This window comes from Heterodontus francisci, chromosome 8 (assembly GCF_036365525.1).
Source record: "Heterodontus francisci isolate sHetFra1 chromosome 8, sHetFra1.hap1, whole genome shotgun sequence".
In the NCBI taxonomy this organism is placed as follows: Eukaryota; Metazoa; Chordata; class Chondrichthyes; order Heterodontiformes; family Heterodontidae; genus Heterodontus; species Heterodontus francisci.
This window is the reverse complement of record NC_090378.1, coordinates 62,506,910-62,531,825: the sequence shown is the minus strand read 5'-3', so window position 1 is coordinate 62,531,825 and position 24,916 is coordinate 62,506,910. Positions and strand designations below refer to the sequence as shown.

At 43.1% G+C, this 24,916-nt stretch overlaps 1 protein-coding gene across 2 annotated transcripts in view; it reads left to right on the top strand.

Annotated features, from left to right (window-relative positions):
• c8a (complement component 8, alpha polypeptide) overlaps positions 1–24,916 on the top strand; it is a 119,458-nt gene that overhangs the window by 80,945 nt on the left and 13,597 nt on the right. For both annotated transcript variants that reach the window (XM_068037227.1, XM_068037226.1), the window contains exons 4-8: positions 2,183–2,336; positions 11,071–11,257; positions 11,882–12,064; positions 12,916–13,156; positions 23,802–23,918. In XM_068037227.1, the coding sequence (XP_067893328.1) occupies positions 2,183–2,336; positions 11,071–11,257; positions 11,882–12,064; positions 12,916–13,156; positions 23,802–23,918 (882 nt within the window). The remainder of the gene's footprint in view (positions 1–2,182; positions 2,337–11,070; positions 11,258–11,881; positions 12,065–12,915; positions 13,157–23,801; positions 23,919–24,916) is intronic.

The following is a 24,916-nucleotide window of genomic DNA, read 5'->3' as shown; positions in this document are numbered from 1 at the left end:
AAGCCATTCAAGGTAGCAATTGATGCTAGAGGCCTGGGGGTCGGTGCAGTCCTGTTACAAGATGATGAATCAGGCATAGAAAGGCCAGTGGGATAACTTTCCAAAAAGCTAAATCGACACCAAAGAGATACTCAACTGTGGAAAAAGAAACCTTGGTCTTCTACTAGCTCTTAAGCATTTTAAAGCATGCGTCTGCCACGACTCCAGAGAGACAGTGGTATATATGGATCATAACCCCCCTAGCCTTTGTGGAAAAATTCAAGATCCAGAATGCCAGACTATTTTGATGGCATTTACTTTTGCAGTACTATCACTTAATAATAATCCACATTGCGGAAAAAGCAATGTAATTGCTGATGCTTTATCTAGAACTTAACTTTGCTTTGAGTCATCTGAGTACAAAGCAGAACTGTATTAGTTGCAGGTAAAGAGTGAATGAGAATGAGTTTGTAAATGTGTTTTAGTATTTATTTTCATCTTCTGTTTTTCCACTCTTTGTAATGAAACACATTTTAAAATGGCACTTCATTCCTCCAAGGATGGAGGTGTTATGGAAGTACTTCAATTTTTTAACATTTTGAGGACTTATGTTTTAAAATTGTGGAAATGGATTCTTTTGGAGGACTGAAGTAATTCCATAGCTGCTGGACTTTGTTTTAATAGGTCACTGGAAGGACTTTGGGACTTCATTTAAAAACACTTACTGGAAGTCACATGTCTTCAGCTAAGTAAACAGCTGGTGCTTTCTGTCTATGGGAGTTGTTAGAGTGGAATTGACTAAAATGAACCACTCCATGCTCTGGTCTGTTCCAATCATCAAAAGGTTTATTTTACACTGGTGGGGAGTAAGACGCTGGGCTTACCATGCGCTTCTCCACTGAACAAAGGAAAATCCACAACAGATATACAGTTACTCAGCCCATCCCGGCTGGACACAATCCAATCATAACGGTTATTGATTACATACATTACATTCATTACCAATAAAATTATTAATTATGCATCATGTGGTTGTGGGGATAGCTCATGGTATGCCCCTGACCATCTCAGCTTGTTTACCAAACCCCCTTATCAACTATCCTTGAGTCTTCACAATGAATCCTTCTACCTCTATCAGGCTTGCATTTCTAGTTGCTTTGTGTAGTCCGCAATTAGATAGAGCAGCTGTCTTATGCACTGATATGGGGGGTGCCCTCCTTGGTCAGGCTAATTGCCTGTGCTAAGCAGTACCATGCTCAAGGCTGCAAACTAACTAACTTGTCCCACAATGCCTTGGGTAAATACTCCATTTTGTATCAATATGTGGCTACACTTTCATCTTTATTTATGTGTATGTTTATTTAGCTGCATCGGCCACAGTTTTTCCCCCTACAGGAGTTGTTTACAGAAAAGTGACATGTCTAAATTTATGGCAGTCAAGAGTTGGTTTCGGTTTGGATATTGTTTTGACTCAGTTGGGTTTGCAGCCTGCTGAAAGAAGCACCCAGTTCATCCCTTCTCCACCTCTCTGAGAAACCATGAGAATCCAGTGTGGGATAGCTGAAACCCCTGATGCTGTATTTCTCCTGGAAATCCTACCAGACTAATCCTTGATGTTGCCTGAAGAGAACTGCTCCAAAAAGATGCCAGTGACAGCCATCTACACATATTTGGGATGCTAGAAAATGGACAACTGATATCACTCCATATCTTATCCTTTTCCTTCAAGAATTAACAAGTATTTGGCCAAATAATTTTTTTTGTAAAACCATCTCTGTAGAGAAAAGTGTGTGTGTGTTGGGCTAAGTTAGAAGGGAGCTTTTACATTTCAATCTGTGTGTTAATGCTATGCATCTTTACAAAATACGTCTTGTTTTATAATAAATTGATAATTTTATTGTTTATTAAAGAAACCTGGTCAGTGGATTTTATTCTGAAATAAAAAAATATAATTGGCCGTATCGATAACTGGGTAAACGTTTAAATATCTGTTATGACCTGTGGAGAAGTGGAACGAGAGAAAGACAATGCATTCCTCCAGCCTCGGTTGTAACAACAGTCAAAAGAAAGATAGTATAACTCAGAAAGGTGGTAATCCGGTGATACCACTAAGGTTTTGAAAACACTCAATATATCTTTGTAAAATAAATATAATCATCAATATGAAAAATTCCTGTATAAAATCACTAATGAATTTTTTTAGGTCGATGTATTAAAAGACGTTTACTGTGCAATGGTGAGAAAGACTGTGCAGATGTTTCAGATGAGGAAACCTGTGACTCTGATGATCCAAATGAGAGCAGAACGTTCTGCAGTGACTTGTTTGTAATCCCAGGTTTACAAGCAACTATGATTGGGTAAGTCATGTTAATGATTCCAGCCTAGATTCAGTTGAGCTTTATTCTTTAGTTCACCTCCCTGTCTTCTATATTTGCTTTCTATTACAATGGTCATATGTTATTTCATGTGCCAGACTGTATCCTGGATGTTGCATGATGAAGTCTGGATAGTAGATTAATATTCAGCCATTAGATCACTGTTGAGATAGCAGCAACATGTAATCAGTTATCACAAAATTGAAAAGCCCTTAAGTATATTCAAGCAGAGCATTAATTTTGAAATCCATACCAATATAGGCCTGAGTTAAAGGGGGTAATTTTGACTTTGGATGATAGTGTTAAATATGTGATGTTGGATCAGACGCCATTATACATCACTCCAGATTGTCAAATAGTCTGCTGATATCGCTGTCTAGGATCACAAATGAGTCCATTTCCACACACTAGCCATCTTTGTAGCTTTCTGAAATCGGTCTAGGGAAACTTCTGTGCTGTAAATCGTGCCTACGAAGAAGTTAATTACAGACTATCCAAATGTGCCACATGTAGTATACTTCTAGGCAGAGAGTGAAAGTTTTTGTACCACCAACCTCGGCTGGTTTGAAGACAAGCCCCAATGTGAAAGGATAATGGGTAGGATTTTTATCCTGCCCTTGGAGATGGGAATGGAGGTAGGGGGTGGGGGGGCAGGCACACAAAATGGCAAGGGGTGGCTGTCCAATGTTGCCCTGGCCCCCTGCCATTTTGTCCAGGGCCTTCCCGCCCCAGGTCAATTGAGGGCCCTAAGTGGCCAATTAATGGCTACTTAAGGACAGCCACCTGCCTCCACTCCGATTTTATTGATGTCGGAGGGGCCTGCTGCCGTGTGGAGGCACTGCCAGGTGAGATCTGGTGACCTCCCAAATGGCTCGGGAGGGTTCCCTCATCTGGGGGCAATCCATGGCCCCCGGAGGGGCCCCTCTGTTGGCGATGGCCACCCCGTGGCAAAACTCCCCTCCCACCCTCACCCACCCCCTTACTGGGGCCTGCCTGACTGGCCCAGTGACCCCAACCCCACTTATCTACGTCCCGGGGTCTCCGAAATCTTGTTTGCTGTAGGCCTCATGCAATTCCAGCAGCGGCCATAGCTCCTGGTACTTCAGAACTGCTGGCTGTCAGATTGGCCAGCAGCTATGGAAGTGGGAGCTCGTCCCTTAAAGGGACGGCATCCCCGACGGCAAAATGTGGGTTTCACCGACAAAGCCAGCATTCATTACCCATCCCTCATTGCTCTTGAGAAGATGGTGGCGAGCATCAATTAGGAGTCAGCCACATTGCTGTGGGTTTGGGATAGAAATGCAATACTGTACCAATGTGCCTCCTGTCTTGCTGTAGTCATGTGACCTCTACCATGAGTCACTCTGACTGGGGCAGCCATTACAGTCAGTTTCAATAAAGACTCAGTATACATCAGACTGGTGTCCTGTGAGCTCGTAACATGATGTCAGAGTGGAGCTGAGGTGAGTGTTGAAGAGCTGTTTAGCAGCACAGCTACGGAACAAAAGCCACAGGAATGGTCACAACTGCTAAAAGCCACAGGATGCCACAGAAAAGGAACAAAGAAACAGCTGAAAGCACAGGGTAAGACAATGGCTACAAATTTTCCTCTAACTGCGCGGGGAGAAATGAAAGCAGATTTGAAACAGAACGGGCAGATTTTCAACTCGCAATGGCAAAATTACGAAATTGCGACAGATTTAATTAACAGGCCAGAGAGGCTGCGAGGAGCTACAAATTTATTATTGTTGGGTAGAGACTGTTACGAAGTGTATTCCACCCTAAATCTCTCTGAAGAACAAAGAAAATTGAAGCAGAAATTTTAAAAGCCTTGAAGGCACGCTTTGAACCTCAAGTGAACATAACCTATGAATGGTATGTGTTCAATATTAGGGCCCATGGTGAAAAAGAGTCCATTAATCAATATGTGACTGCACTAACAGTTTGCAGAATCCTGTGAATTTGTGCAACTAAAAGATGATCTAATTAAAGACAGGATTGTATTAGGCATATGAGATTCCGCAGTGAGAGCACATCTACTGAGAGAGCAGAAACTGACTCACAGGAAAGCAATCGACACGTGCAGAAGCACTGAGGTTGTAAATTAGCAGTTAGACCATATTCATGGCAGAACAGACCAGACCTTATATTATGCTGATAGACATTCCAGGCCGAAAGGACAGAAAGATCATGGACAAAGGGCAGGATGCAAATACTGCTGAGGACATCACACACAGGAAAAGAAGACATTCCCAGCGTGGAGAGAGCACTGTTTTCACTGCAAGAAGCCGAATCATTTTGCATGCAACTGCTTGGCTAAAAGGAAGCACAATAAGCAGGTACAGATGGCCATTGGAGAAACATCAGCCGAAGATTCTGATGAATCACTACAAAATATACAATGGGTTGCTTCAGACAGGTCGATTGGTGATAAATGGTTTGTGACTGTTGGAATGATGATTGCAGAAGGAGAATATCAAGTCAACATAAAGTGTCAGATAGACACCAATGCTTCATGCAACATCATGACCTTCACAGACCTATGCGTAGTGGCTCAATATGGCAATCCAAAAATGAAGCCCTCAAACATAAGGTTGAGGCTATATGATGGCACCATACTAGCGCCAAGAGGACAAGTTACTCTGAGAGCCCAAAGCAATGACATGAATGAAAATCTGGAGTTCCAGATCATAGATGGGAAGTAAAGGCCACTCATCTCAGCAGAAGCAAGGCTAAAGCTTGTACTGGTAACCCTTAATTTGCAAAAAAAGAGAAAATCCAGGAGATGGCCAACAAGAGCGGGCGCCGGCGCTGGAACGAGAATGCCTTTGCCAGTCGCAAGGTGACACGAGTCATACAGGTGGTGAAGAAGAGGAAGATCTGGCAGTCGTGTCCTCAGGCGCCCATGGTGGAGGCTATGGGGAAGGAGCACTCAGATTCCGCAGAGCGGGCAGACAAAATCAAGGTGAAATGGCAGAAAACCAAATTTCATTTTGACAAAATTGCCGAACCACTGCCAGAATTGAGCATTGGAGAGCCAGTCAGGGTACAAACCTTTAATGCGCTCAGCAAGAGTCAGCCCAAGTGGCAATTTGGGACCTGCTTAGAGCAGTTGTCACCTAGATCATATGGGGTGGAAGTGAACAACCTGAGATACCATCACAACTGCAGACACATATGGACAACTGGAGAAGCTGTTCCGTCACAGCAGGCTCACCAACTGCACAGACCACAGAACAACCATCAGCCCCAGAGGTCCACAGCACCCCACCAATGGAAATGGAACAACAACAGTTACCGCGGCAACAGGTGACAAGGGAACAACACTCTCTGGAGAAGGAAAATCAACCAGATAAGCAACCAACAACAATGCGCACGTGCACCGTTAAGAGACCGGCACGATTTAATGACTGTGTGTGCAATGCATGTGCAGAGACTGACAAGAATGATGAACTCTAATGCACATGTACAGTTGTGTGCGTAGTGGGTAACTAGGGCAACTCACAGTGTAAATGATAATGCATGCAATTTTTTTGGTATGAAAAGAGGGATGTTTGGGATAGAAATGCACTACTGTACCAATGTGCCTCCTGACTTGCTGTAGTCATGTGACCTCTACCATGGCAGCCATTAGTCAGTCTCAATAAAAACTCAGTATACATCAGACTGGTGTCCTGTGAGCTCGTAACACTGTGGGTCTGGAGTCACACATAGGTCAGACTGGTTAAGGACAGCAGCTTTCCTTCCCTAAAGGATGTTCGTGAACCTGATGGGTTTTAATGGCATTCTGGTAGTTTCATAGTCACCATTACTGGAGCTAGCTTTTTATTCAATTAACTGAGTTCAAATTCCCGACCAGCTGTGCCCCACCAGGACAGCTGGGAGAATTTAAATTCAATAAAATAAATCTGGAATGAAATGCTAGTCTCAGTAATGATAATCGTGAAACTACTCGATTGTCCTAAACACCCTCCACATTGAACACCACTTGGAAGAAGCACTGAAGGTAGAAAGGCACAGAATGTGCTCTGAAAGTCCATCACTAAGAGTGGCTCGGTAGCACCACTACTAAATTTGCTGGCCAGATCCTGAAGGACATGTAGCCAGACTGGGCTTGTGGCAGATGGTGAGAACCAACAAGAGGGAAAAACCAACTTGACCTCTTCCTCACCAATCTACCTGTCGTAGATGCATCTGTCTATGACAGTTGGGTAGGAGTGGCCACCACATAGTCCTTGTGGAAACATAATCCCTTCTTCACATTGAGGACACCCTTCATTGTGTTGTATCTCACTGTTACCACGCTAAATGGGATTGATTCAGATCAAATTCAGCAGCTCAAAGATGGGCATCCATGAGGCACTGTGGGCCATCTGCACCAGCGGAATTGTATTCCACCTCAATCTCTAACTTCATGGCCCAGCATATCCCTCATTCTACCATTTCCATCAAACCAAGGGACCAACTCTGCCTCAATGTAGAGTGTAGGAGAGCATGCCAGGAGCAGCACCAGGTATACCTAAAATTGAGGTATCACTCTGGTGAAACGACATCACAGGATTACATGCATGCTAAACAGTAGAAGCAGCATACTATAGACAGAGCTAAGTGATCCCACAACTTACAGATTAGATTAAATCTCTGTAGTCCTGATACATCCAGTCATGAATGGTGGTAGCTACAACTACCCAGAGGAGGAGGCTTTGCAAACATCCCCATCCTTAATGAAGGCAGGGCCCAATACAGCAATCCAACCGTCTTCAGCCAGAACGCGGAGTAGATGATTTATCTCAGCCTCTTCTGAGATCCCCAACATGCCAGTCATCAGTTAATTTGCTTCACTCCACGTGAATATCAGGAAATAGCTGATCACACTGGATGCAGCAAAGGCTATGGGTCCTGTTATGGTCAAGTGAGGATGGGTTGAAGGGCTTCGCTCTTTCCCTCTCCTTGTTAGATCACAACAGGTTTAATTCTTTCTCAAAGTGGATGTACTGGCCAATTCAGTAGATATTTGATTACTTATTTGCTATGACCATAACAAGAACCAATCGAACAGGTTTTCTTGAGTCCAACAAAAAAAGAGGTTAACTTTATTATACCTAAACCGAACGAATACAATAACAAACAACACGGCAACTTTCACTCACATGCACACACACTAGAGGTTTACATACACATACAAATAGGTTAGAGTGGGGAAAGGTAGATTGGTTGAGTTAGAGTTCATAAAAAAGTATACAGTCTGTGGAATTTGTTGATTCAGCTGGCTTCTAGCTGAATTCAGTGGTCCTGCGGCTTTTAATTTGAAGAGGTAGTTGTCTTGTTAGGTGAGTCTCTTGGAGATAGCGACACGGATGATTTCCTCCAATAGAGTTTCGGGTTGTAGCCGAAGTATGCAAAGTTGGTCAGTCAAGTTGGATTTAAAAGCATTTAAGCTGGAATGGAGAGAGAGCGAGAAAAAAAGAGAGGGACCCCCACTTAAGGTTTGCTTATGTTAGAGTCCAGTTGCTTCTCCTCTGCTGCAGAGAAAATGCACCAGCTTAAAACCACAGATGGGAAGGGGCATGTCATATGACAGTCACTCAGTGATTCAAAACATAGCAGTTAACAGTAGTTCTCTCTTGCAAAAAAGAACAAGCAGTTCCTTTAAACTTCCTCGGTCTATGTTCTGGCTGGGGAATTAGCATTTATTTTGACTCCCTCCTCACAAACATTGCAGTGTAGGATACAGTGTTGCAAATTAAGTAGCCAACTTAAGCTGCCAGCAAAATAATCCTTTTAGCTGGTCTTTTAAAAATGTCTTAGTCCCGATAACCTCACAGCTCTTGTGCTCCAGAACCAGCTGCACCCCCTATCCGAGCTGTTCCAGTACAGATACAACACTAGCATCTACCCAATAATGTGGAAAATTGCTCAGCAATGTCCTGTCCAGGACAAATCCAATTCTGCCAATTACTATCCCATCAGTCTACTCTCAATCATCAGCAAAGTGATGGAGGGTGTCATCAACAGTGCTATCAAGCAGCACTTACATAGCACCAATCTGCTCACTGATGCTCAGTTTGGGTTTCACAAGGACCACTTGGCTTCAGACCTCATTACAGACTTAGTCCAAACATGAGCTGAATTCCAGAGGTGAGGTGAGAGTGACTGCCCTTGTCATCAAGGCAGCATTTGACTGAGTGTGGTATCACAGAGCTCTAGTAAAATTGAAGGCAATGGGAACCAGAGGGAAACTCTCCAATGACTGCAATAATACCTAGCACATAGGTAAGATAGTTATGGTTGTTGGAGGCCAATTGTTTTAGCCCCAGGACATTGCTGCAGGAATTCCTCAGGGTGGTGTCCTAGGCCCAACTATCTTCAGCAATAATCTTCATAAAATCAGAAGTGGGGATGTTCACTGATGATTGCATAGTGTGCAGTCTTATTCATTGCTCCTCAGATAATGAAGCAGTCCGTGTCCACATGCAGCAAGACCTGGTCAACCTTCAGGCTTGGGCTGATAAGTGGCAAGTAACATTCATACCACATAAGTGCCAGGCAATGCACATCTACAATTACAATTACATAGAACCTAACCATATTCCCTTAACATTCAATGGCATTACCGTCACTGAATCCCCCACTATCAACATCCTGGGGTTACCATTGACAATAAGCTTAACTGGTCTGGCCACATAAATACTGTGCCTACAAGAGCAAGTCAAAGGCTCGGAATGCTGCAGCAAGTAATAACTCACCTCCTGGCTCCCTAAAGCCTGTCCACCATCTACAAGGCACAACTCATGAGTGTTATGAAATACTTCCCACTTGCCTGGATGAGTGTAGATCCAACAATACACAAGAAGCTCGACACCATCCCAGACAAAAAATCCTGCTTGGTTGGCACCCCATCCACTGCTAAATTCCAGAAAGCTTATTGTGGAAGAACAATGCTATCTTTACTCAGTTTCACACTTATTGTACAGAGTAAAAGGATTACAAACATGTAGCTCCTCACTCATAAACCTCCCCCAGTTTCAGTGTCTGCTTATAAGTGGTAAAGTAAGACCCCAATTAACACCCTCCATCTGCATATAATTAAACAATTGGCACACAATTAACAGATTAACATGCACCATCTTAAACATTCACTCACTCCACCACCAGTGCACAGTGGCAGCAATGTGTACCATCTACAAGATGCACTGCAACAACTTGCCAAGGCTCCTTCAACAGCACCTTCCAAACCTGCGATCTCTACCACCTAGAAAAACAAGAGCAGCAGATGCATGGAGCACCACCACCTACAAGCCACATATCATTCTGACTTGGAAATATATCGTCGTTTATTCACTGTTGCTGTGTCAAAATTCCCTAACAGCACTGTGTGTCTACCTACACCTATTTGCGGGAAGTATCTTCTTCCTGGTTACCTCTGCCACCAAGACCTCCATGGCACTATCCAAGAACAAGGAGGGAGTGAGTGGAAGGGGTGGATGGAGTCACATCTCAGCCTGAAAGAATCAGATGTAAAGTTACAGATTTAGCTTTAACAAAGATTTAAAAAGCTTTTAAAATAAAAACAGAAAGTGCTGGACAACCTCAGCATGTCTGGCAGCATCTGTGGAGAGAGAAGCAGAGTTAACGTTGGGTCACTGACCTGAAACGTTAACTCTGCTTCTCTCTCCACAGATGCTGCCAGACCTGCTTAGTTTTTCCAGCACTTTCTGTTTTTATTTCAGATTTCCAGCATCCACAGTATTTTGCTTTTATTTAAAAAAGTTTTTAATGGAGGATTCTTCTTACTGGTGCTACATGTGCTATCTGACCTTACAACAATCCCCCAGGTCAGGTGACTCCCCATAGTACAGAGAGTTCCTTTCAGTTTCTCTTCCAAGTACCGTATAGTGTCTAACACTCAGGCCCACACATACAATCAGCTGTCGTGACAGATGGGAGTGGGGGCTCTAACAGCAGATCTGTCATTAAACCATTCACTAAAGGCACCTCCCCATTAAATATCAGTTGCCTTGACACCCCACCCATTAAAGAAAGCTGTCAATTATGTGCAAACATTCTGTGCATTAGGTTCCTACTTCAAAATGGCACGTGCCTCACATTAATTGGCTTGGGTGGACATAGCTACATCTGCCCACTTCGGGCTGGATTTTACCAGCCGTCGAAGAAAGAGCTGGGAGGCAGAGGGTCCCTAAAATGGCGAGGGAAGGCGGTGGGGGCGGTGGAGTGCCCGTTGCCTTCCTGCCGCCATGGCGTTTTTCCAGCAGCAAGGAAGGTGGAGGACAGCCCTCTGACCTAGAGACCAATTGAGGCACTTAAGTGGCCAATTAAGGGCCTCTTCCTGCCACTGCTGGCATTTTACCAGTGGTGGGTGGGCCTGCCAATTGGCCGGCAGCTCTTGGATGTGGGGTCTCATCCTTTAAAGGGATAGGAGCCCCGATGACAACTTAATGGTTGCCAGATGGGCCAAAAATGCAGTCAGGTGTCCCGCAAACAGCCGAGGCAAGATTGCCCCCGGCTTTTGGGCCCATTGCTGGGGCCCCTGTCAACCTGAATAAATTCAGCCCTTCATGTCTGTTTTAGACACTACTATAAAATCATGCCCTGGAGCAAGTCCCAGCATTGCTAGCAGAGCCTTGTAATAAGAGAACTTTTATGTTCATTTACAATTAAATGCTGAATTTATTTTCCTTTTTTCATCTTTTTAAAGCTATAATATCTTAACAAATGACATTGGAGGAATTGTTTTAGATTCTGGATATGGTGGATATTGTGAGTATGTGTACAATGGGGACTGGAGGGAACTGCGATATGACAGTGAATGCGAGCGTCTCTACTATAATGATGATGAGAAATACTTCCGAAAGCCATACAACTTACTTACATACCGTTTTGAGGTAAGCATTGATTTCAATTTGCAGTTCAAACCTTTCCTTGGCAGATATGAAACACATGGCAAAGATTTTGCACACCTTTACCAGTTGCTACCATAAATCTATAGCAGGTCAATTCAGACACCTTCAATAAAAAGTTTCAATCCGGCATTGCACTCATGGCCTAATTGTCCAAACTCTAGTTTCCAAAGTGTGGCTACATTCCACACTGCTACTTCCAGCCAGGGGTTTGACCCAAAAACCATTTTCAACCAGTAGTGATTTATGTGAAATTTATAAATTAAAACACTCCTGCAATGATCCAGTTCCTGTCCAACTTCCTGCTTTGGAAAGTAAGCAGAGATTTTACTGACACCTGAAGGTTTTCCCTTCTTCTTTGTTGATGTTGATTTATGTCAACTTTTCCTTCTTGTGCAAATTATTTTTGCTCTTTTACTAAACACCGCTGTAAGTAAGGTGCAGAGAGTCAGTTGCTTATGGAGGGGAGAAAAATAGAGAGGAAAAGTTAAAAATAACTTTAGAGGTGAACGTTCTGTAATAAATCTTGCAGTAATTAATTATAAGATAAAAGGTTTCATCTCTGAATACCTGTTAAAACTCTTACACTTGTTTGTACTTCATTCCTAGGCAATTGCTGATTCTGGATTTACTGTGGAGGTTCACAATGATGTACACAATTTAATAACAGCAATGAAGGCTGAGGATTCTTTTGAGTTTGGACTTGGTGTGAAAGTTTCTGTTTTGAAAGTTACGTTTGGGCTTGAAAGTTATTCCACATTTCTTAGAAATATGACAAAGTTTGTGGGGAAGGTAAGTAAATGACTGATTTTATTTGCAAAACATGATTCTGAAATGATTACTGTGAAACATTAAAATGACCAAAGTGTTTCTGATTTTACTCAGTGAGCAAGAAAGCTTTATTGTAATAGGGAATATTCTACTTGTACTTCTGTTATTTTTTCTTCCATATGTTTCTGAGTGAGATTCCAACAGATTGCTTTATATTGCTTTACATAACGTTAATAGAAAAAAGAAGAAAATCTGAATAAAATGCACATAAAATAACATGTATGCTGCAGTTTGTCTTGTCTTGGAAGTCATACACAGGAAAATATAAAGGCAATCGTGTATGCTATACTAGAATGATTACAGTATGTGACGCAAACAGGACAACATACAGCCTGCACATGGATGGGAATGCTCATAGCGTACAACACAGCTTGCATATGCTCATTTGAGTACTTTGATGCTCTGAGGTTTCGAAGGAAACTAGGCAGCTGTGAAGAGACCATGTCACTGTGACTGAGATGGTATCATTTAATCCGAACAGTACTATACAATAGGTTTTGCTAGTTTGTGGCAACTGACAACTAGTTTACTAGTTAGAAACAAGCACTTCCTGATTGTGTCTCAGTGTTTGAGCTTTATTACTGTAATATTGGTCTTAGTTTCAATGTCATTGAACATAATCTAAAAACAAATCAGACTGTTTGGATCAGGCAGATTGCAGCTTACCTGAACCTACTTGCAGTCCAAGGGTCAATGCGCCTTACAATCACTGATAGATTAGTTTAACGAAGACATTGGTGGTCTAGAATATCATGTGATGTTGCTCCTTTAAAAGAACTATGTAGATAAAACGTTGGCGTCTTCTTTTATAGGAAGTTAATTTTGTTCGTGTTCGTACCAAAATTCAAACTGCTCACTTTAAAATGAGGAGATACAATTTAGTTTTGGATGAAGATATGGCTCAATCCCTTATGGAACTACCCGATGAGTACAATTATGGAATGTATGCGAAATTCATTGCAGATTATGGTACCCATTACTACGTTTCAGGAACAATGGGAGGTGTTTTTGAGTTCATCATTGTCATGAATAAGAAGGCATTGGCAGAGTCAGGTTTGTGGCAATTAATAAAAGCAAAATACAGCAGATGCTGGAAATCTGAAATAAAAACAAGAAATGCTGGAAACACTCAGCAGGTCTGGCAGCATCTGTGGAGAGAGAAGCAGAGTTAACACTTCAGGTCAGTGACCCTTCTTCAGAACAGGCAGATATAAGAAATGTAAAAGAGTTGAAGAAAGTAAAGCGGGGGTGGGGCAAGTGATAACAAAACAGAAGGAGTTGATAGGATAAGGTCACAGAATAACTGACCAGCGGGTCATGGAGCAAAGGCAAACAGTATGTTAATAGTGTGCCGAAAGACAAAGCATTAGTACAGATAGGGTGTTAACAGACTGAAAACTGAACAGCCACAAGCACAAACATGAAAGAAACACAGTGGGTAGGCACAGTAGAAACAAACTGAACAAGCTAAAATAAAATAAACATAAAAAATATAAAAAAGAAAAAAATAACTAAAAATGAAAGTAAAATGGGGGGCCTGTCATGCTCTGAAATTATTGAACTCAATAATTTGTAAGCATTCGTAAGGGCTGGAGGGCTATGAACAGACGAATCCCTTGAGGAATATAAAGACAGTAGGAAGGAACTTAAGCAAGGAGTCAGGAGGGCTAAAAGGGGTCATGAAAAGTCATTGGCTAACAGGATTAAGGAAAATCCCAAGGCTTTTTATACGTATATAAAGAGCAAGAGGGTAACTAGGGAAAGGGTTGGCCCACTCAAGGACAGAGAAGGGAATCTATGTGTAGAGCCAGAGGAAATGGGCGAGGTACTAAATGAGTACTTTGCATCAGTATTCACCAAAGAGAAGGACTTGGTGGATGATAAGCCTAGGGAAGGGAGTGCAGATAGTCTCAATCATCTCATTATCAAAAAGGAGGAGGTGTTGGGTGTCTTGCAAAGCATTAAGGTAGATAAGTCCCCAGGGCCTGATGGGATCTACCCCAGAATAATGAGGGAGGCAAGGGAAGAAATTACTGGGGCCTTGACAGAAATCTTTGCATCCTCATTGGCTACAGGTGAGGTCCCAGAGGACTGGAGAATAGCCAATGTTGTTCCTTTGTTTAAGAAGGGTAGCAAGGATAATCCAGGAAATTATAGGCCGGTGAGCCTTACGTCAGTGGTAGGAAAATTATTAGAGAGGATTCTTCGGGACAGGATTTACTCCCATTTGGAAACAAACAAACTTATTAGCGAGAGGCAGCATGGTTTTGTGAAGGGGAGGTCGTGTCTCACTAATTTGATTGCGTTTTTTGAGGAAGTGATGAAGATGATTGATGAAGGAAGGGCAGTGGATGTTATCTATATGGACTTCAGTAAAGCCTTTGACAAGGTCCCTCATGGCAGACTGGTACAAAAGGTGAAGTCACATGGGATCAGAGGTGAGCTGGCAAGATGGATACATCTTGGTCATAGAAGACAGAGGGTAGCAGTGGAAGGGTGCTTTTCTGAATGGAGGGATGTGACTAGTGGTGTTCCGCAGGGATCAGTGCTGGGACCTTTGCTGTTTGTAGTATATATAAATGATTTGGAGGAAAATGTAGCTGGTCTGATTAGTAAGTTTGCGGACGACACAAAGATTGGTGGAGTTGCGGATAATGATGAGGATTGTCAGAGGATACAGCAGGATATAGATCGGTTGGAGACTTGGGCGGAGAAATGGCAGATGGAGTTTAATCCGGACAAATGTGAGGTAATGCATTTTGGAAGGTCTAATGCAGGTGGGAAGTGTACAGTAAATGGCAGAACCTTTACGAGTATTGATAGGCAGAGAGATCTGGGCGTACATGTCCACAGGTCACTGAAAGTGGCAACGCAGGTGGAGAAGGTAGTCAAGAAGGCATATGGCATGCTTGCCTTCATCCGTCGGGGCATAGAGTATAAAAATTGGCAAGTCATGCTGCAGCTGTACAGAACTTTAGTTAGGCCATACTTAGAATTCTGGTCGCCACACTACCAGAAGGACGTGGAGGCTTTGGAGAGGGTACAGAAGAGGTTTACCAGGATGTTGCCTGGTCTGGAGGGCATTAGCTATGAGGAGAGGTTGGATAAACTCGGATTGTTTTCACTGGAACGACGGAGGTGGAGGGGCGACATGATAGAGGTTTACAAAGTTATGAGCGGCATGGACAGAGTGGATAGTCAGAAGCTTTTTCCCAGGGTGGAAGAGTCAGTTACTAGGGGGCATAGGTTTAAGGTGAGAGGGGCAAAGTTTAGAGGGGATGTGCGAGGCAAATTCTTTACACAGAGGGTGGTGTGTGCCTGGAACTTGCTGACGGGGGAGGTGGTGGAAGCAGGTACGATAGCGACGTTTAAGAGGCATATTGACAAATACATGAATAGATGGGAATAGAGGGATACGGTCCCCGGAAGTGCAGAAGGTTTTAGTTCAGGCAGGCATCAAGATCGGCGCAGGCTTGGCGGGCCGAATGGCCTGTTCCTGTGCTGTACTGTTCTTTGTTCTTTGTTCTGTCCAACACGCTGTAGCGTGCCTAATCGGTAATTGAGATGCTGTTCCTCGAGCTTGCGATGATGTTTGCTGGAACAATGCAGCAATCCCAGGACAGAGATGTGAGCATGAGAGCAGGGGGGTGGGTGTTGAAATGGCCAGCAACCGGAAACTCGGGGTCATGCGTTCGGACTGAGTGGAGGTGTTCCGCAAAGCGGTCACCCAGTCTGCCTTTGATCTCCCCAATGTAGAGGAAACCACATTGTGAACCAAGTTGAACCAAGTTAAAGCAAGTTAATATTGTAAAATTACTTTAAGATGAAGTTATGCAATACTAATTCAAACTCTGCATGCCATAGAGGGGTAATTTGCAGAGCAACCAGAACAATATAAGTTTGTCACCAGATATCTGGTTATGATACCTGCTGCAATAAGTGGGCCAAGGATGTACATGCAATCAAACACATTTTTTCTTTTTTATATTTTTTGTGTTTATTTTATTTTAGTTTGTTCAGTTTGTTTCTACTGTGCCTACCCACTGTGTTTTTTTTCATGTTTGTGCTTGTGGCTGTTCAGTTTTCAGTCTGTTAACACCCTATCTGTACTCATGCTTTGTCTTTCAGCACACCATTAACATATTGTTTGCCTTTGCTCCATGACCTTCTGTTCAGTTATTCTGTGACCTTATCCTATCAATACCTTCTCTTTTCTTATCTCTTGCCCCACCCCTGCTTTACTTTCTTAAAATCTTTTACATTTCTTATATCTGCCAGTTCTGAAGAAGGGTCACTGACCTGAAGTGTTAACTCTGCTTCTCTCTCCACAGATGCTGCCAGACTTGCTGAGTGTTTCCAGCATTTCTTGTTTTTATTTGTGACAATTAATACTGTTGTTGCTTGAACCAAGTTATAGCAAGTTAATATTGTAAAATTACTTTAAGATGAAGTTATGCAATGCTATCTGTATGCCATAGAGGGGTAAATTGCAGAGCAATCAGAACAATATAAGTTTGTCACCAGATATCTGGTTACGATACCTGCTGCAATAGGTGAGACAAGAATGTATATGCAATCAAACACATTTCATTGATCTGTAAAAGAGGAAGTCATTGAAAAAGATCAGGGAGTGAGTCAACAGGCAGATGACCTGCTCTCCACTCATTTCCTGCTTGGTGGAACAGTTAAAACCGACTCCTCTGTGTGCAATACAATCATACATCAATCAGAATTTCAAATTTACTTTTGTCTTTCATTTTGCTGCTTTTCTCTTTCTTCATCTCCCATTGTGCTCTGCTTTCTGTTTTGCTTTCCCTCTCGACATTCTTGTTGTCATTTATTTGCTTTCTACCTGTTTTATTCTTGCTAATTTCTTATTCTTTGCTTTCCATCATCTTCCTCTCCATCTGTTTAGTTTCTTTTTGCTGTTTTTCTATTTCTGCTTACTTTTTTCTCACTTTGTGAGTCACTAAGTGAAGTCTCTCCCCCAATCTCCTAAGAAAGTATACTACAAGTATATGGCATTAAAAACATTTGCAAAAATACTCCAAGAAATTGGAGAACAGTACCTTGTAGTGTTGTAGTGTTTTGAAATTGCAATTGCATTGTGCATTGTGTACTCTAGAGGCTGCTTGAAGCATAAAGGTATGAAGGGGTTAATGTTGAGACAGTGTAAAGATTACTGCCCACCATGATGATGTGAGAGATCATGTGGGAGAGACTGGATAACAGATACAGCATGGCTTTTGAAGGAGACATGCAGGCTAGTGTGGAGTGTACATAGTTGTTACGAAATAAATATTGATGCTTAAATACTGCAGTCTAAGTATCTCTCTGGCTAGACTCTATACGGTGGCAGCATACAGACCTAAACATATAACTTGGCAAGCAGCACTGGGATTTTTTTTTTTTTAGAGATACAGCACTGAAACAGGCCCTTCGGCCCACCGAGTCTGTGCCGACCATCAACCACCCACTTATACTAATCCTACCCTAATTCCATATTCCTACCACATCCCCACCTGTTCCTATATTTCCCTACCACCTACCTATACTAGGGGCAATTTATAATGGCCAATTAACCTATCATCCTGCAAGTCTTTGGCTTGTGGGAGGAAACCGGAGCACCCGGAGGAAACCCACGCAGACACAGGGAGAACTTGCAAACTCCACACAGGCAGTACCCAGATTTGAACCCGGGTCGCTGGAGCTGTGAGGCTGCGGTGCTAACCACTGCGCCACTGTGCCGGATCATCAACAGCAAAAACATTTGAAGCAACTATCATCCTTCAGACAGAACAGAAAATTTAAAACAAATAACTGAAGAGAAAAATATCTACAGACCTTAGAAGATTCATAGAACAGAAGCATGGCTTGCCTGCAAAGCGATCGATCGGTGAGTCATTGTGGTCAAGGAATCCTGGTTTTAAAAAAAGCCTTTGAAGAGCTTAGATTAATTGCCTAGAGGCTCTGTGTGTGAGAGAAAGAGAAAATAACAGGGAAAACCCAGTTCTTCACTCAGGCTGAATGAAGGGCGATGAGTGGGAAAGCCCCAAAAAGTTCGCAAACAGCCGAAAAGTGAGGGAAACCCCTGAACACAGCAGGAAAACTCCATTATTGCAGCCAAACGTGAAAAAAAAACAAATTACCTGTGGCTCAAAAAAAGGGGGAAACCTTGATGTCTCTGTTAAAACAGCAGGAAGTAATCAAAAGCTGGGCCAACACCATTCGGCAGCTGAGCAAACAAATAAAGTGAAGTGATTAAGGAAGAAAACCCTAGAATTACTTATTAAAAGAAACAGCAGGGGCCACTTGAAAGCACCTGTTACACTCCATTAAAGCAAGCTAGCCTGAAAAAAAATGTTTCTTAAATGGGGGTAGCACTCTAAAAAGTCTATAAAATTAAAAAAACATGGATCAAGAATCAGGAATGTCCGAGAGTTTCAAAAGTCACAAGGAACACAAGGGTGTTATGGAGAAAAACATTTCTCAGATATAGAATTGCATCGAAATTGGACAACAGGTCTGAAGCAGAGCAAGTGAACACATTATTATATTTAATTGGTGCTATAGCTGATGATATAATAGCAAGACAACGTCTAAATGAAACATCAGCCAAATGTGATGAACTCTTAAAAGCTACTTTAATCTACACAACAATAACAGACTAATCCTGCAAGGTGAAGAAAGACCTTGGTTCAGGACATCTTTGCAACTGTTCGGTTCTTTCAACAGAGGGCTGAAAAACAGACACCAGGAGAAAAGATACACTGGGGGGTGGGGGGTGGGGGGTGCGGGTGGGGTGGGAGAAGGGGGAAGTGAAAGGCCCTGCCAGTGATGTAGCACCAAAAGTACCCATAAACATAAACAATATTGTGCCAATAGAGAATGCTTTTATTGCAGAAAAATTGGCATTTCAGTAAGATGTGCCAAAATAAAATCTCAACTACTTCAAGCTCTAAAGGAAAAGCATTTAAAAATGCAGCAGACCAATCAAAATATTTTCTGAGTCAGATCAATGATCCGAATCAAGCATTTTGGTCAGCAGATGAACATATCATTAATTTCAAACTCAACACTGGTGCAAGTATAACAGTTTTATCTGCAAAAGAGACGTGGCTTTCCACATATTTCTACAAACAACAGAATCTTAGTTACGTGGCCTAGGAGAGGTTGAACTTGAAGTAAAGGGGAAGTTACAATCAACACTTCAGTACAAGGGAAAAGAGATATTAGAAACACTGAAATCAAACAGAAAGTTTGGAAATACTCAGCAGGTCTGGCAGCATCTGTGGAGAGAGAAGCAGAGTTAACGTTTCAGGTCTGTGACCTTTCGTCAGATCTGGCAAAGGTTAGAAATGTAATAAGTTTTAAGCAAATGAAATGGGGGTCGGGCTAAGAGAACAGAAGGGAAGGTGTGTGATCGGGCAGAAGGCAGGAGCGATTAAATTACAAAGATATCATGGGACGGAAGACAAATGTGGTGGAAGACAGTGTGGTGGAAGACAAATCATTAGTCCAGGAAGAGTGTTAATGGCGGAATAATGAACATGAACACCCAAGTTTAAGGCTGACACATGGTTAAAAAATAAATAAAAATAAAATAAAATAATAAAAAAGGCCAGTCATGCTCTGAAATTAGTGAACTCAATGCTGAGTCCAGTATGCTGTAGAGTCCCTAATCGGAAAATGAGGTGCTGTTCCTCAAGCATGTGTTGATGTTTACTGGAACACTGCAGCAGGCCAAGAAAAGAAATGTGGGCATGGGAGCAGGGTGGTGAATCAAAATGGCAAGCAACCGGAAGCTTGGGGTCCTGCTTGCAGACCGAGCATAGGTGTTCTGCAAAGCATTCACCCAATCTGTGATTGGTCTCGCCAGTGTAGAGGAGACCACACTGTGAGCAGCGAATACAGTACACTAAATTGAAAGAAGTACAAGTAAATCACTGCTTCACCTGGAAGGAGTGTTTTGGGCCTTGGATGGTGAGGAGAAAGGAGGTAAAAGGGCAGTTACTACTACACCTTCTGTGGTTGTATGGGAAGCTGTCGTGGGATGGAGACGAGGTCTCGGGGTTAATGGAGGAATGGATCAGGGTGTTGCGGCGGAAACAATCCCATCGGAATGCTGACAGGGAAGGGAGGGGAAGATGCGTTTGATGGTGGTATCATGCTGGAGATGGGGGAAATGGCAGACATGATCTTTTGGATGTGTAGGCTGGTGGAGTGGAAAGTGAGGATAAGGGGAACCCTGTCACAGTTCTGGGAGGGAGGGAAAGGGGTGAGGGCAGAATACGGGAAATGGGTCGGAACGGTTGAGGGCCCTGTCAACCACAGTGCGGGTGAATCCTCGGTTGAGGAAAAAGGAAGACAGATCAGAAGTGCTGTTATGGAAGGTTGCGTCGTCAGAAAAGATGCGTTGGAGATGGAGAAACTGGGAGAATGTAATGGAGTCCTTACAGGAAATGGTGTGAGAAAATGTAGTTGAGGTAGTCATGGGAGTCGGTGGGCTTATAATGAATATTAGTGGACAGCCTGTCCCCAGAGATGGAGACAGAGAAGTCGAGAAAGGGAAGGGAAGGGAAGTGTCGCAGATGGACAATATAAAGTTGAGAGAAGGGTGGAAATTGGAAGCAAAGTTGATGAAGTTTTCCAGTTAGGGGCGAGAGCAGGTATTGGCACCGATACAGTCATAATATGTACTGGAAAAAGAATTGGGGGAGGGGGCCTGAGTAGGGCTGGAACAGGAATGTTCAACATACCCCACAAAACGACAGGCATAACTAGGACCCATGCGGATACCCATTGCAACACCTTTTATTTGAAGGAAGTGAGTGGAGTTGAAGGAGAAGTTGTTCAAAGTGAGAACAAGTTCAGCCAGGTGGAGGAGGGTGGTGGTGGTTGGGGACGGGTTGGGCCTCCATTCAAGGAAGAAGTGAAGAGTCCTCAGACCGTCCTGATGGGGGACGGAGGTGCAGAGAGATTGGATGTCCATAGTAAAGAGGAGGTGGTTAGAGCCAGGAAACTGGAAATTGTAGAAATGATGTCGGGTGTCAGAAGAGTCATGGATGTCAGTGGGAAGAGACTGGACTGGGGAGAAAAGATAGAGTCAAGATAGGAAGAAATAAGTTCAGTGGGGCAGTAACAGGCTGAAAGAATGGGTCAGCCGGGACAGTCCTGTTTGTGGATTTTGGGAAGGAGGTAGAAGCGGGCTGTCCGGGGTTGTGGGGCTATGAAGTTGGAAGCTGTAGAGAGAAGCTCTCCAGAGGAGATGAGGTCAGTGACAGTCCGGGAGACAGTGGCTGATGTTCGGTGGTGGGGTCATTGTCCAGGTGAAGGTAGGAAGAAGTGTCTATGAGTTGGAACTCAGCCTCTGCAAGGTAAAAGTTGGTACACCAGACAACAACAGCACCACCCTTGTCAGCAGGTTTGATCACAATGTCAGGATTAGATCAGACAGAAAGGAGTGCAGCAGGTTCAGAGGGAGACAGGTTAGAGTGAGTGAGGGGAGCAGAGAAATTGAGATGGCCGATGTGTCACCGCAGTTCTCAATGAAAAGATCAAGAGTGGATAAGAGGCCAGAGGGAGGGGTCCAGGTGGAGGGAGAATACTGGAGGCGGGTGAATGGGTCCACTGGTCAGGGGGAGGACTCCTCGTCAAAGAAGTGAGCCCGGAGGCGAAGCAATGGAAGAAGAGCTCAACGTCATGCCGAGTGTGACATTCATTGAGGTGGGGGTGTAAGGGGATAAAACTGAATCCTTTGTAAAGTACAGATCGTTCAGCGTCAGAGATGGGAAGATCAGAGGATATTGTGAATACATAGCAAAGGGTCAGATTAGGAGAAGGAATGGGGTCAGAGGAAAGTGAAGGGGAAGAAGGATCTGGAGGGGCATTAGTCCCCATGAGCTACCGGAGTTTGCGTTCCTTAACACCCGAAAGGAAGAGAAAAAGTTTTTTGTTAATGCGCGGATAAGATGAAGGATGAAATGAAACTGCAGAGCAGGACAGCTTTGAGACAAGGTGAATCACTGTATGTACTAAGAAATCAGGAGTTATCACTCTTAAGCAGAAGAGCTTGTATAGACCTACATATTATAGAGAAAGTAGAAGAAGTTAAACAAGAATCCTGGATCCAGGACAGAGGGAGAGGCCCCCCACTCTGACCTGAGCACTGGAGAGAGTCCAAACTCTACCAGAGAGCCCGCCCAGCAGAGAACCCGCACAACACAGCACAGATCACCATGACACTCGAAGATTACCAGAGCAAGAAGGAGAAATGCAGCAATTTCCTACAGGAGTTCTACATGGACAGAGAACTTGGGAAGAAGCAAGTCTAACAAATTTGTCAGGCACAGAGGCAAGATGAAGAATGTATCTATGTGCACCAAAATTGCGAGCAAGGTTGGCCAAAACAGAGTCCCAAGAAATTACTTCCAGGGTTACAAAGCAAGGATTATTGGAGAGTACAAGACAAAGAAAAGTCGTATTGAAAACAAACCCATAACGATAATACAATGTACCGCACAAGAAACCTACCGACGTTGTCAGAAGGGCAAAAGGTATGGATACGTGACCAAAATGGAGAAGGCATAATTCTCCAGAAAGAGGAGAATCAACAACTGAGGAAGGTTCTATATGGAGAAATAGAAGGAATCTTATTCCTTTACAGAAAAGATGTCAATCGGTCATACATTTAGACGAATCAGATGTTGAACTGGAAATTCAGAAAGCATCGAATACTACAAACTCAGCGAAGGCCATCCAAGTCAAGATACAAGAGAAACGGTGAAAGATGAGCAATCTTCCACATCTGACGTCAACAAAATCAGGGAGAGTTGTGAAGCCTCCTGATAGGTTGAATTTATGAATTCAGAGACTTGGGGGTGATGTAGTATGTAAATAAAAAATGTAAATGTATGTAAATATATATTGGGATAAAGACTTGGGGGGAGATGTACTATAAGGGTATGAAGGGACATCTTGAGACAGTGTAAAGAATACCACCCAGCATGATGATGTAAGAAATCATGTGGGTGAGACTTGAGAACAGATACAGCGTGGCTTTTGAAGGAGTCACACAGGCTAGTGTGGAATGTATATAGTTGTTACAAAATAAATATTAATGTTTTAATACTACAGTCCAAGTAACTCTCTGGCTAGACTCTATATGGTGGCAGCATAAAGAACCAAACATGTAACACTGCTGTAGAACACACGTGCTAGCAAAGGGAGAGTGAAAGTAAAACAGAATAAAGAAGAAGCCTTTGTGTTCAACATCTTGCTGCTTCTATCTCAATCTCTGCCTCACATCTTATTCTAAACTCGGTCAGACTTCACTAATGTCTCAAGAGACATCACATACATAGGGTACATTTTAGGAGAATCTCAGAACTAATTTACAAGTTTCCAGTCTTAAAAAGTTCAAAGTCGGGACTTTCCTGAGGCATTCCTATGGAAGGTTTCCTGTGAAATTTGAGTAACTCTGGGAGTTGGAAGCATTGATGGGGCTGATTTCATAAATTTTTGCGAAGTAGTTTGACTGTCATTGTGGTTTCTATTTCCTCTTGAATTCTATAAAGAAAAAAAAATCCTTGATTGCTAATACAGCTCAGTGTTAAGATAGCAAAATACAGAACTTGAGCAGCACATTCTGACTAAAGCCATATCTAAGTGTTGTACCTACTCTTTCATTGTCTTAAAGGTGTGACTGCATCCGAAGCTGGGCATTGTTTTGCAGGGACACTAGGAGTAGTGATGAGTAAATTGAGTGCATCCGTAAAGTACAAAAGTTGTGGAAATATAATCAATTATAAAGGAAGTAAGTACCTCCACAAATACAAACTATGATTCATAGTATTAGATTTTAGTAGCCACATTTTAATAACTGTAGGTTAATGTTATTTATTATTCCTACAGAAATGAAGTTCACAAAAACTTGAAAAAAATTAAACAATAAAGTTGAAACTTTCAATAATTTGTAGTTAAAGGTGAAGCATATTATACTCAATTGCTTCAAAAGTTTGAATATTTTTAAGAGATATATTTACTCATGTCCCTTAATCACCGTTAGTTACCTAGGTTTAGGATTCGAATGATTGACCCAGATTTTGCGACGGTAATGATGGTAGTCACTGAAACTGACGGCAACTTTGGGAGTCGGCGCAGATTATGGAGAAATCAAGAAGTTGCTGTCAGTGATTCTATGTTTCTCCAGAGAGTGCATTGTTTAGGCCCATCAGAGTGTAATCCCTAAACAATAATTGAATTTACAAAAACTTCCACTTTTACACTCTTAGGGGGGAATTTTATGCTCTCTCCCATGTCGGGGTTGGAGGCGGGGGAGAACATATAATCAGGCAGGGTGGTGGTAGGGGTGGCGGGGTGACTGGGCATATGCTGGGGGTCTTCGCTACCATCCCACCTCCAACCAAATTAAGTCCAGGGCAGGAATGCCTTACTGCCCTGCCGCCAATTGAGGCCCTTAGGTGGAACTAGCCCAGTGGCGGGTGAACCTGTCGCCACACAGGGAGCACGCCAAGCAAACTTGTGCAGGTTGCTTGCCAGCTCTTGGGGGGTGGCAGTTGGGTGTGTCCCTGGTTAAAAGGCACTTAGTTCCTCAACGAGGGACCTGGCAGTGGGAAAGGGGGGCCCATTAAGGGCCACCCCCGCCCTTGCTGCCGACCAGCCTACACTCCCCTCTCCCATGATCCCCACTCCGTGAAACCCCTCCCACCCTGATTTGCCTGTGGCCTGGTTCCAATGCCTCAGCTGATTGCCCTACTGGCAGCAGCCACCACCTCTGCGGTGGCACTGCTC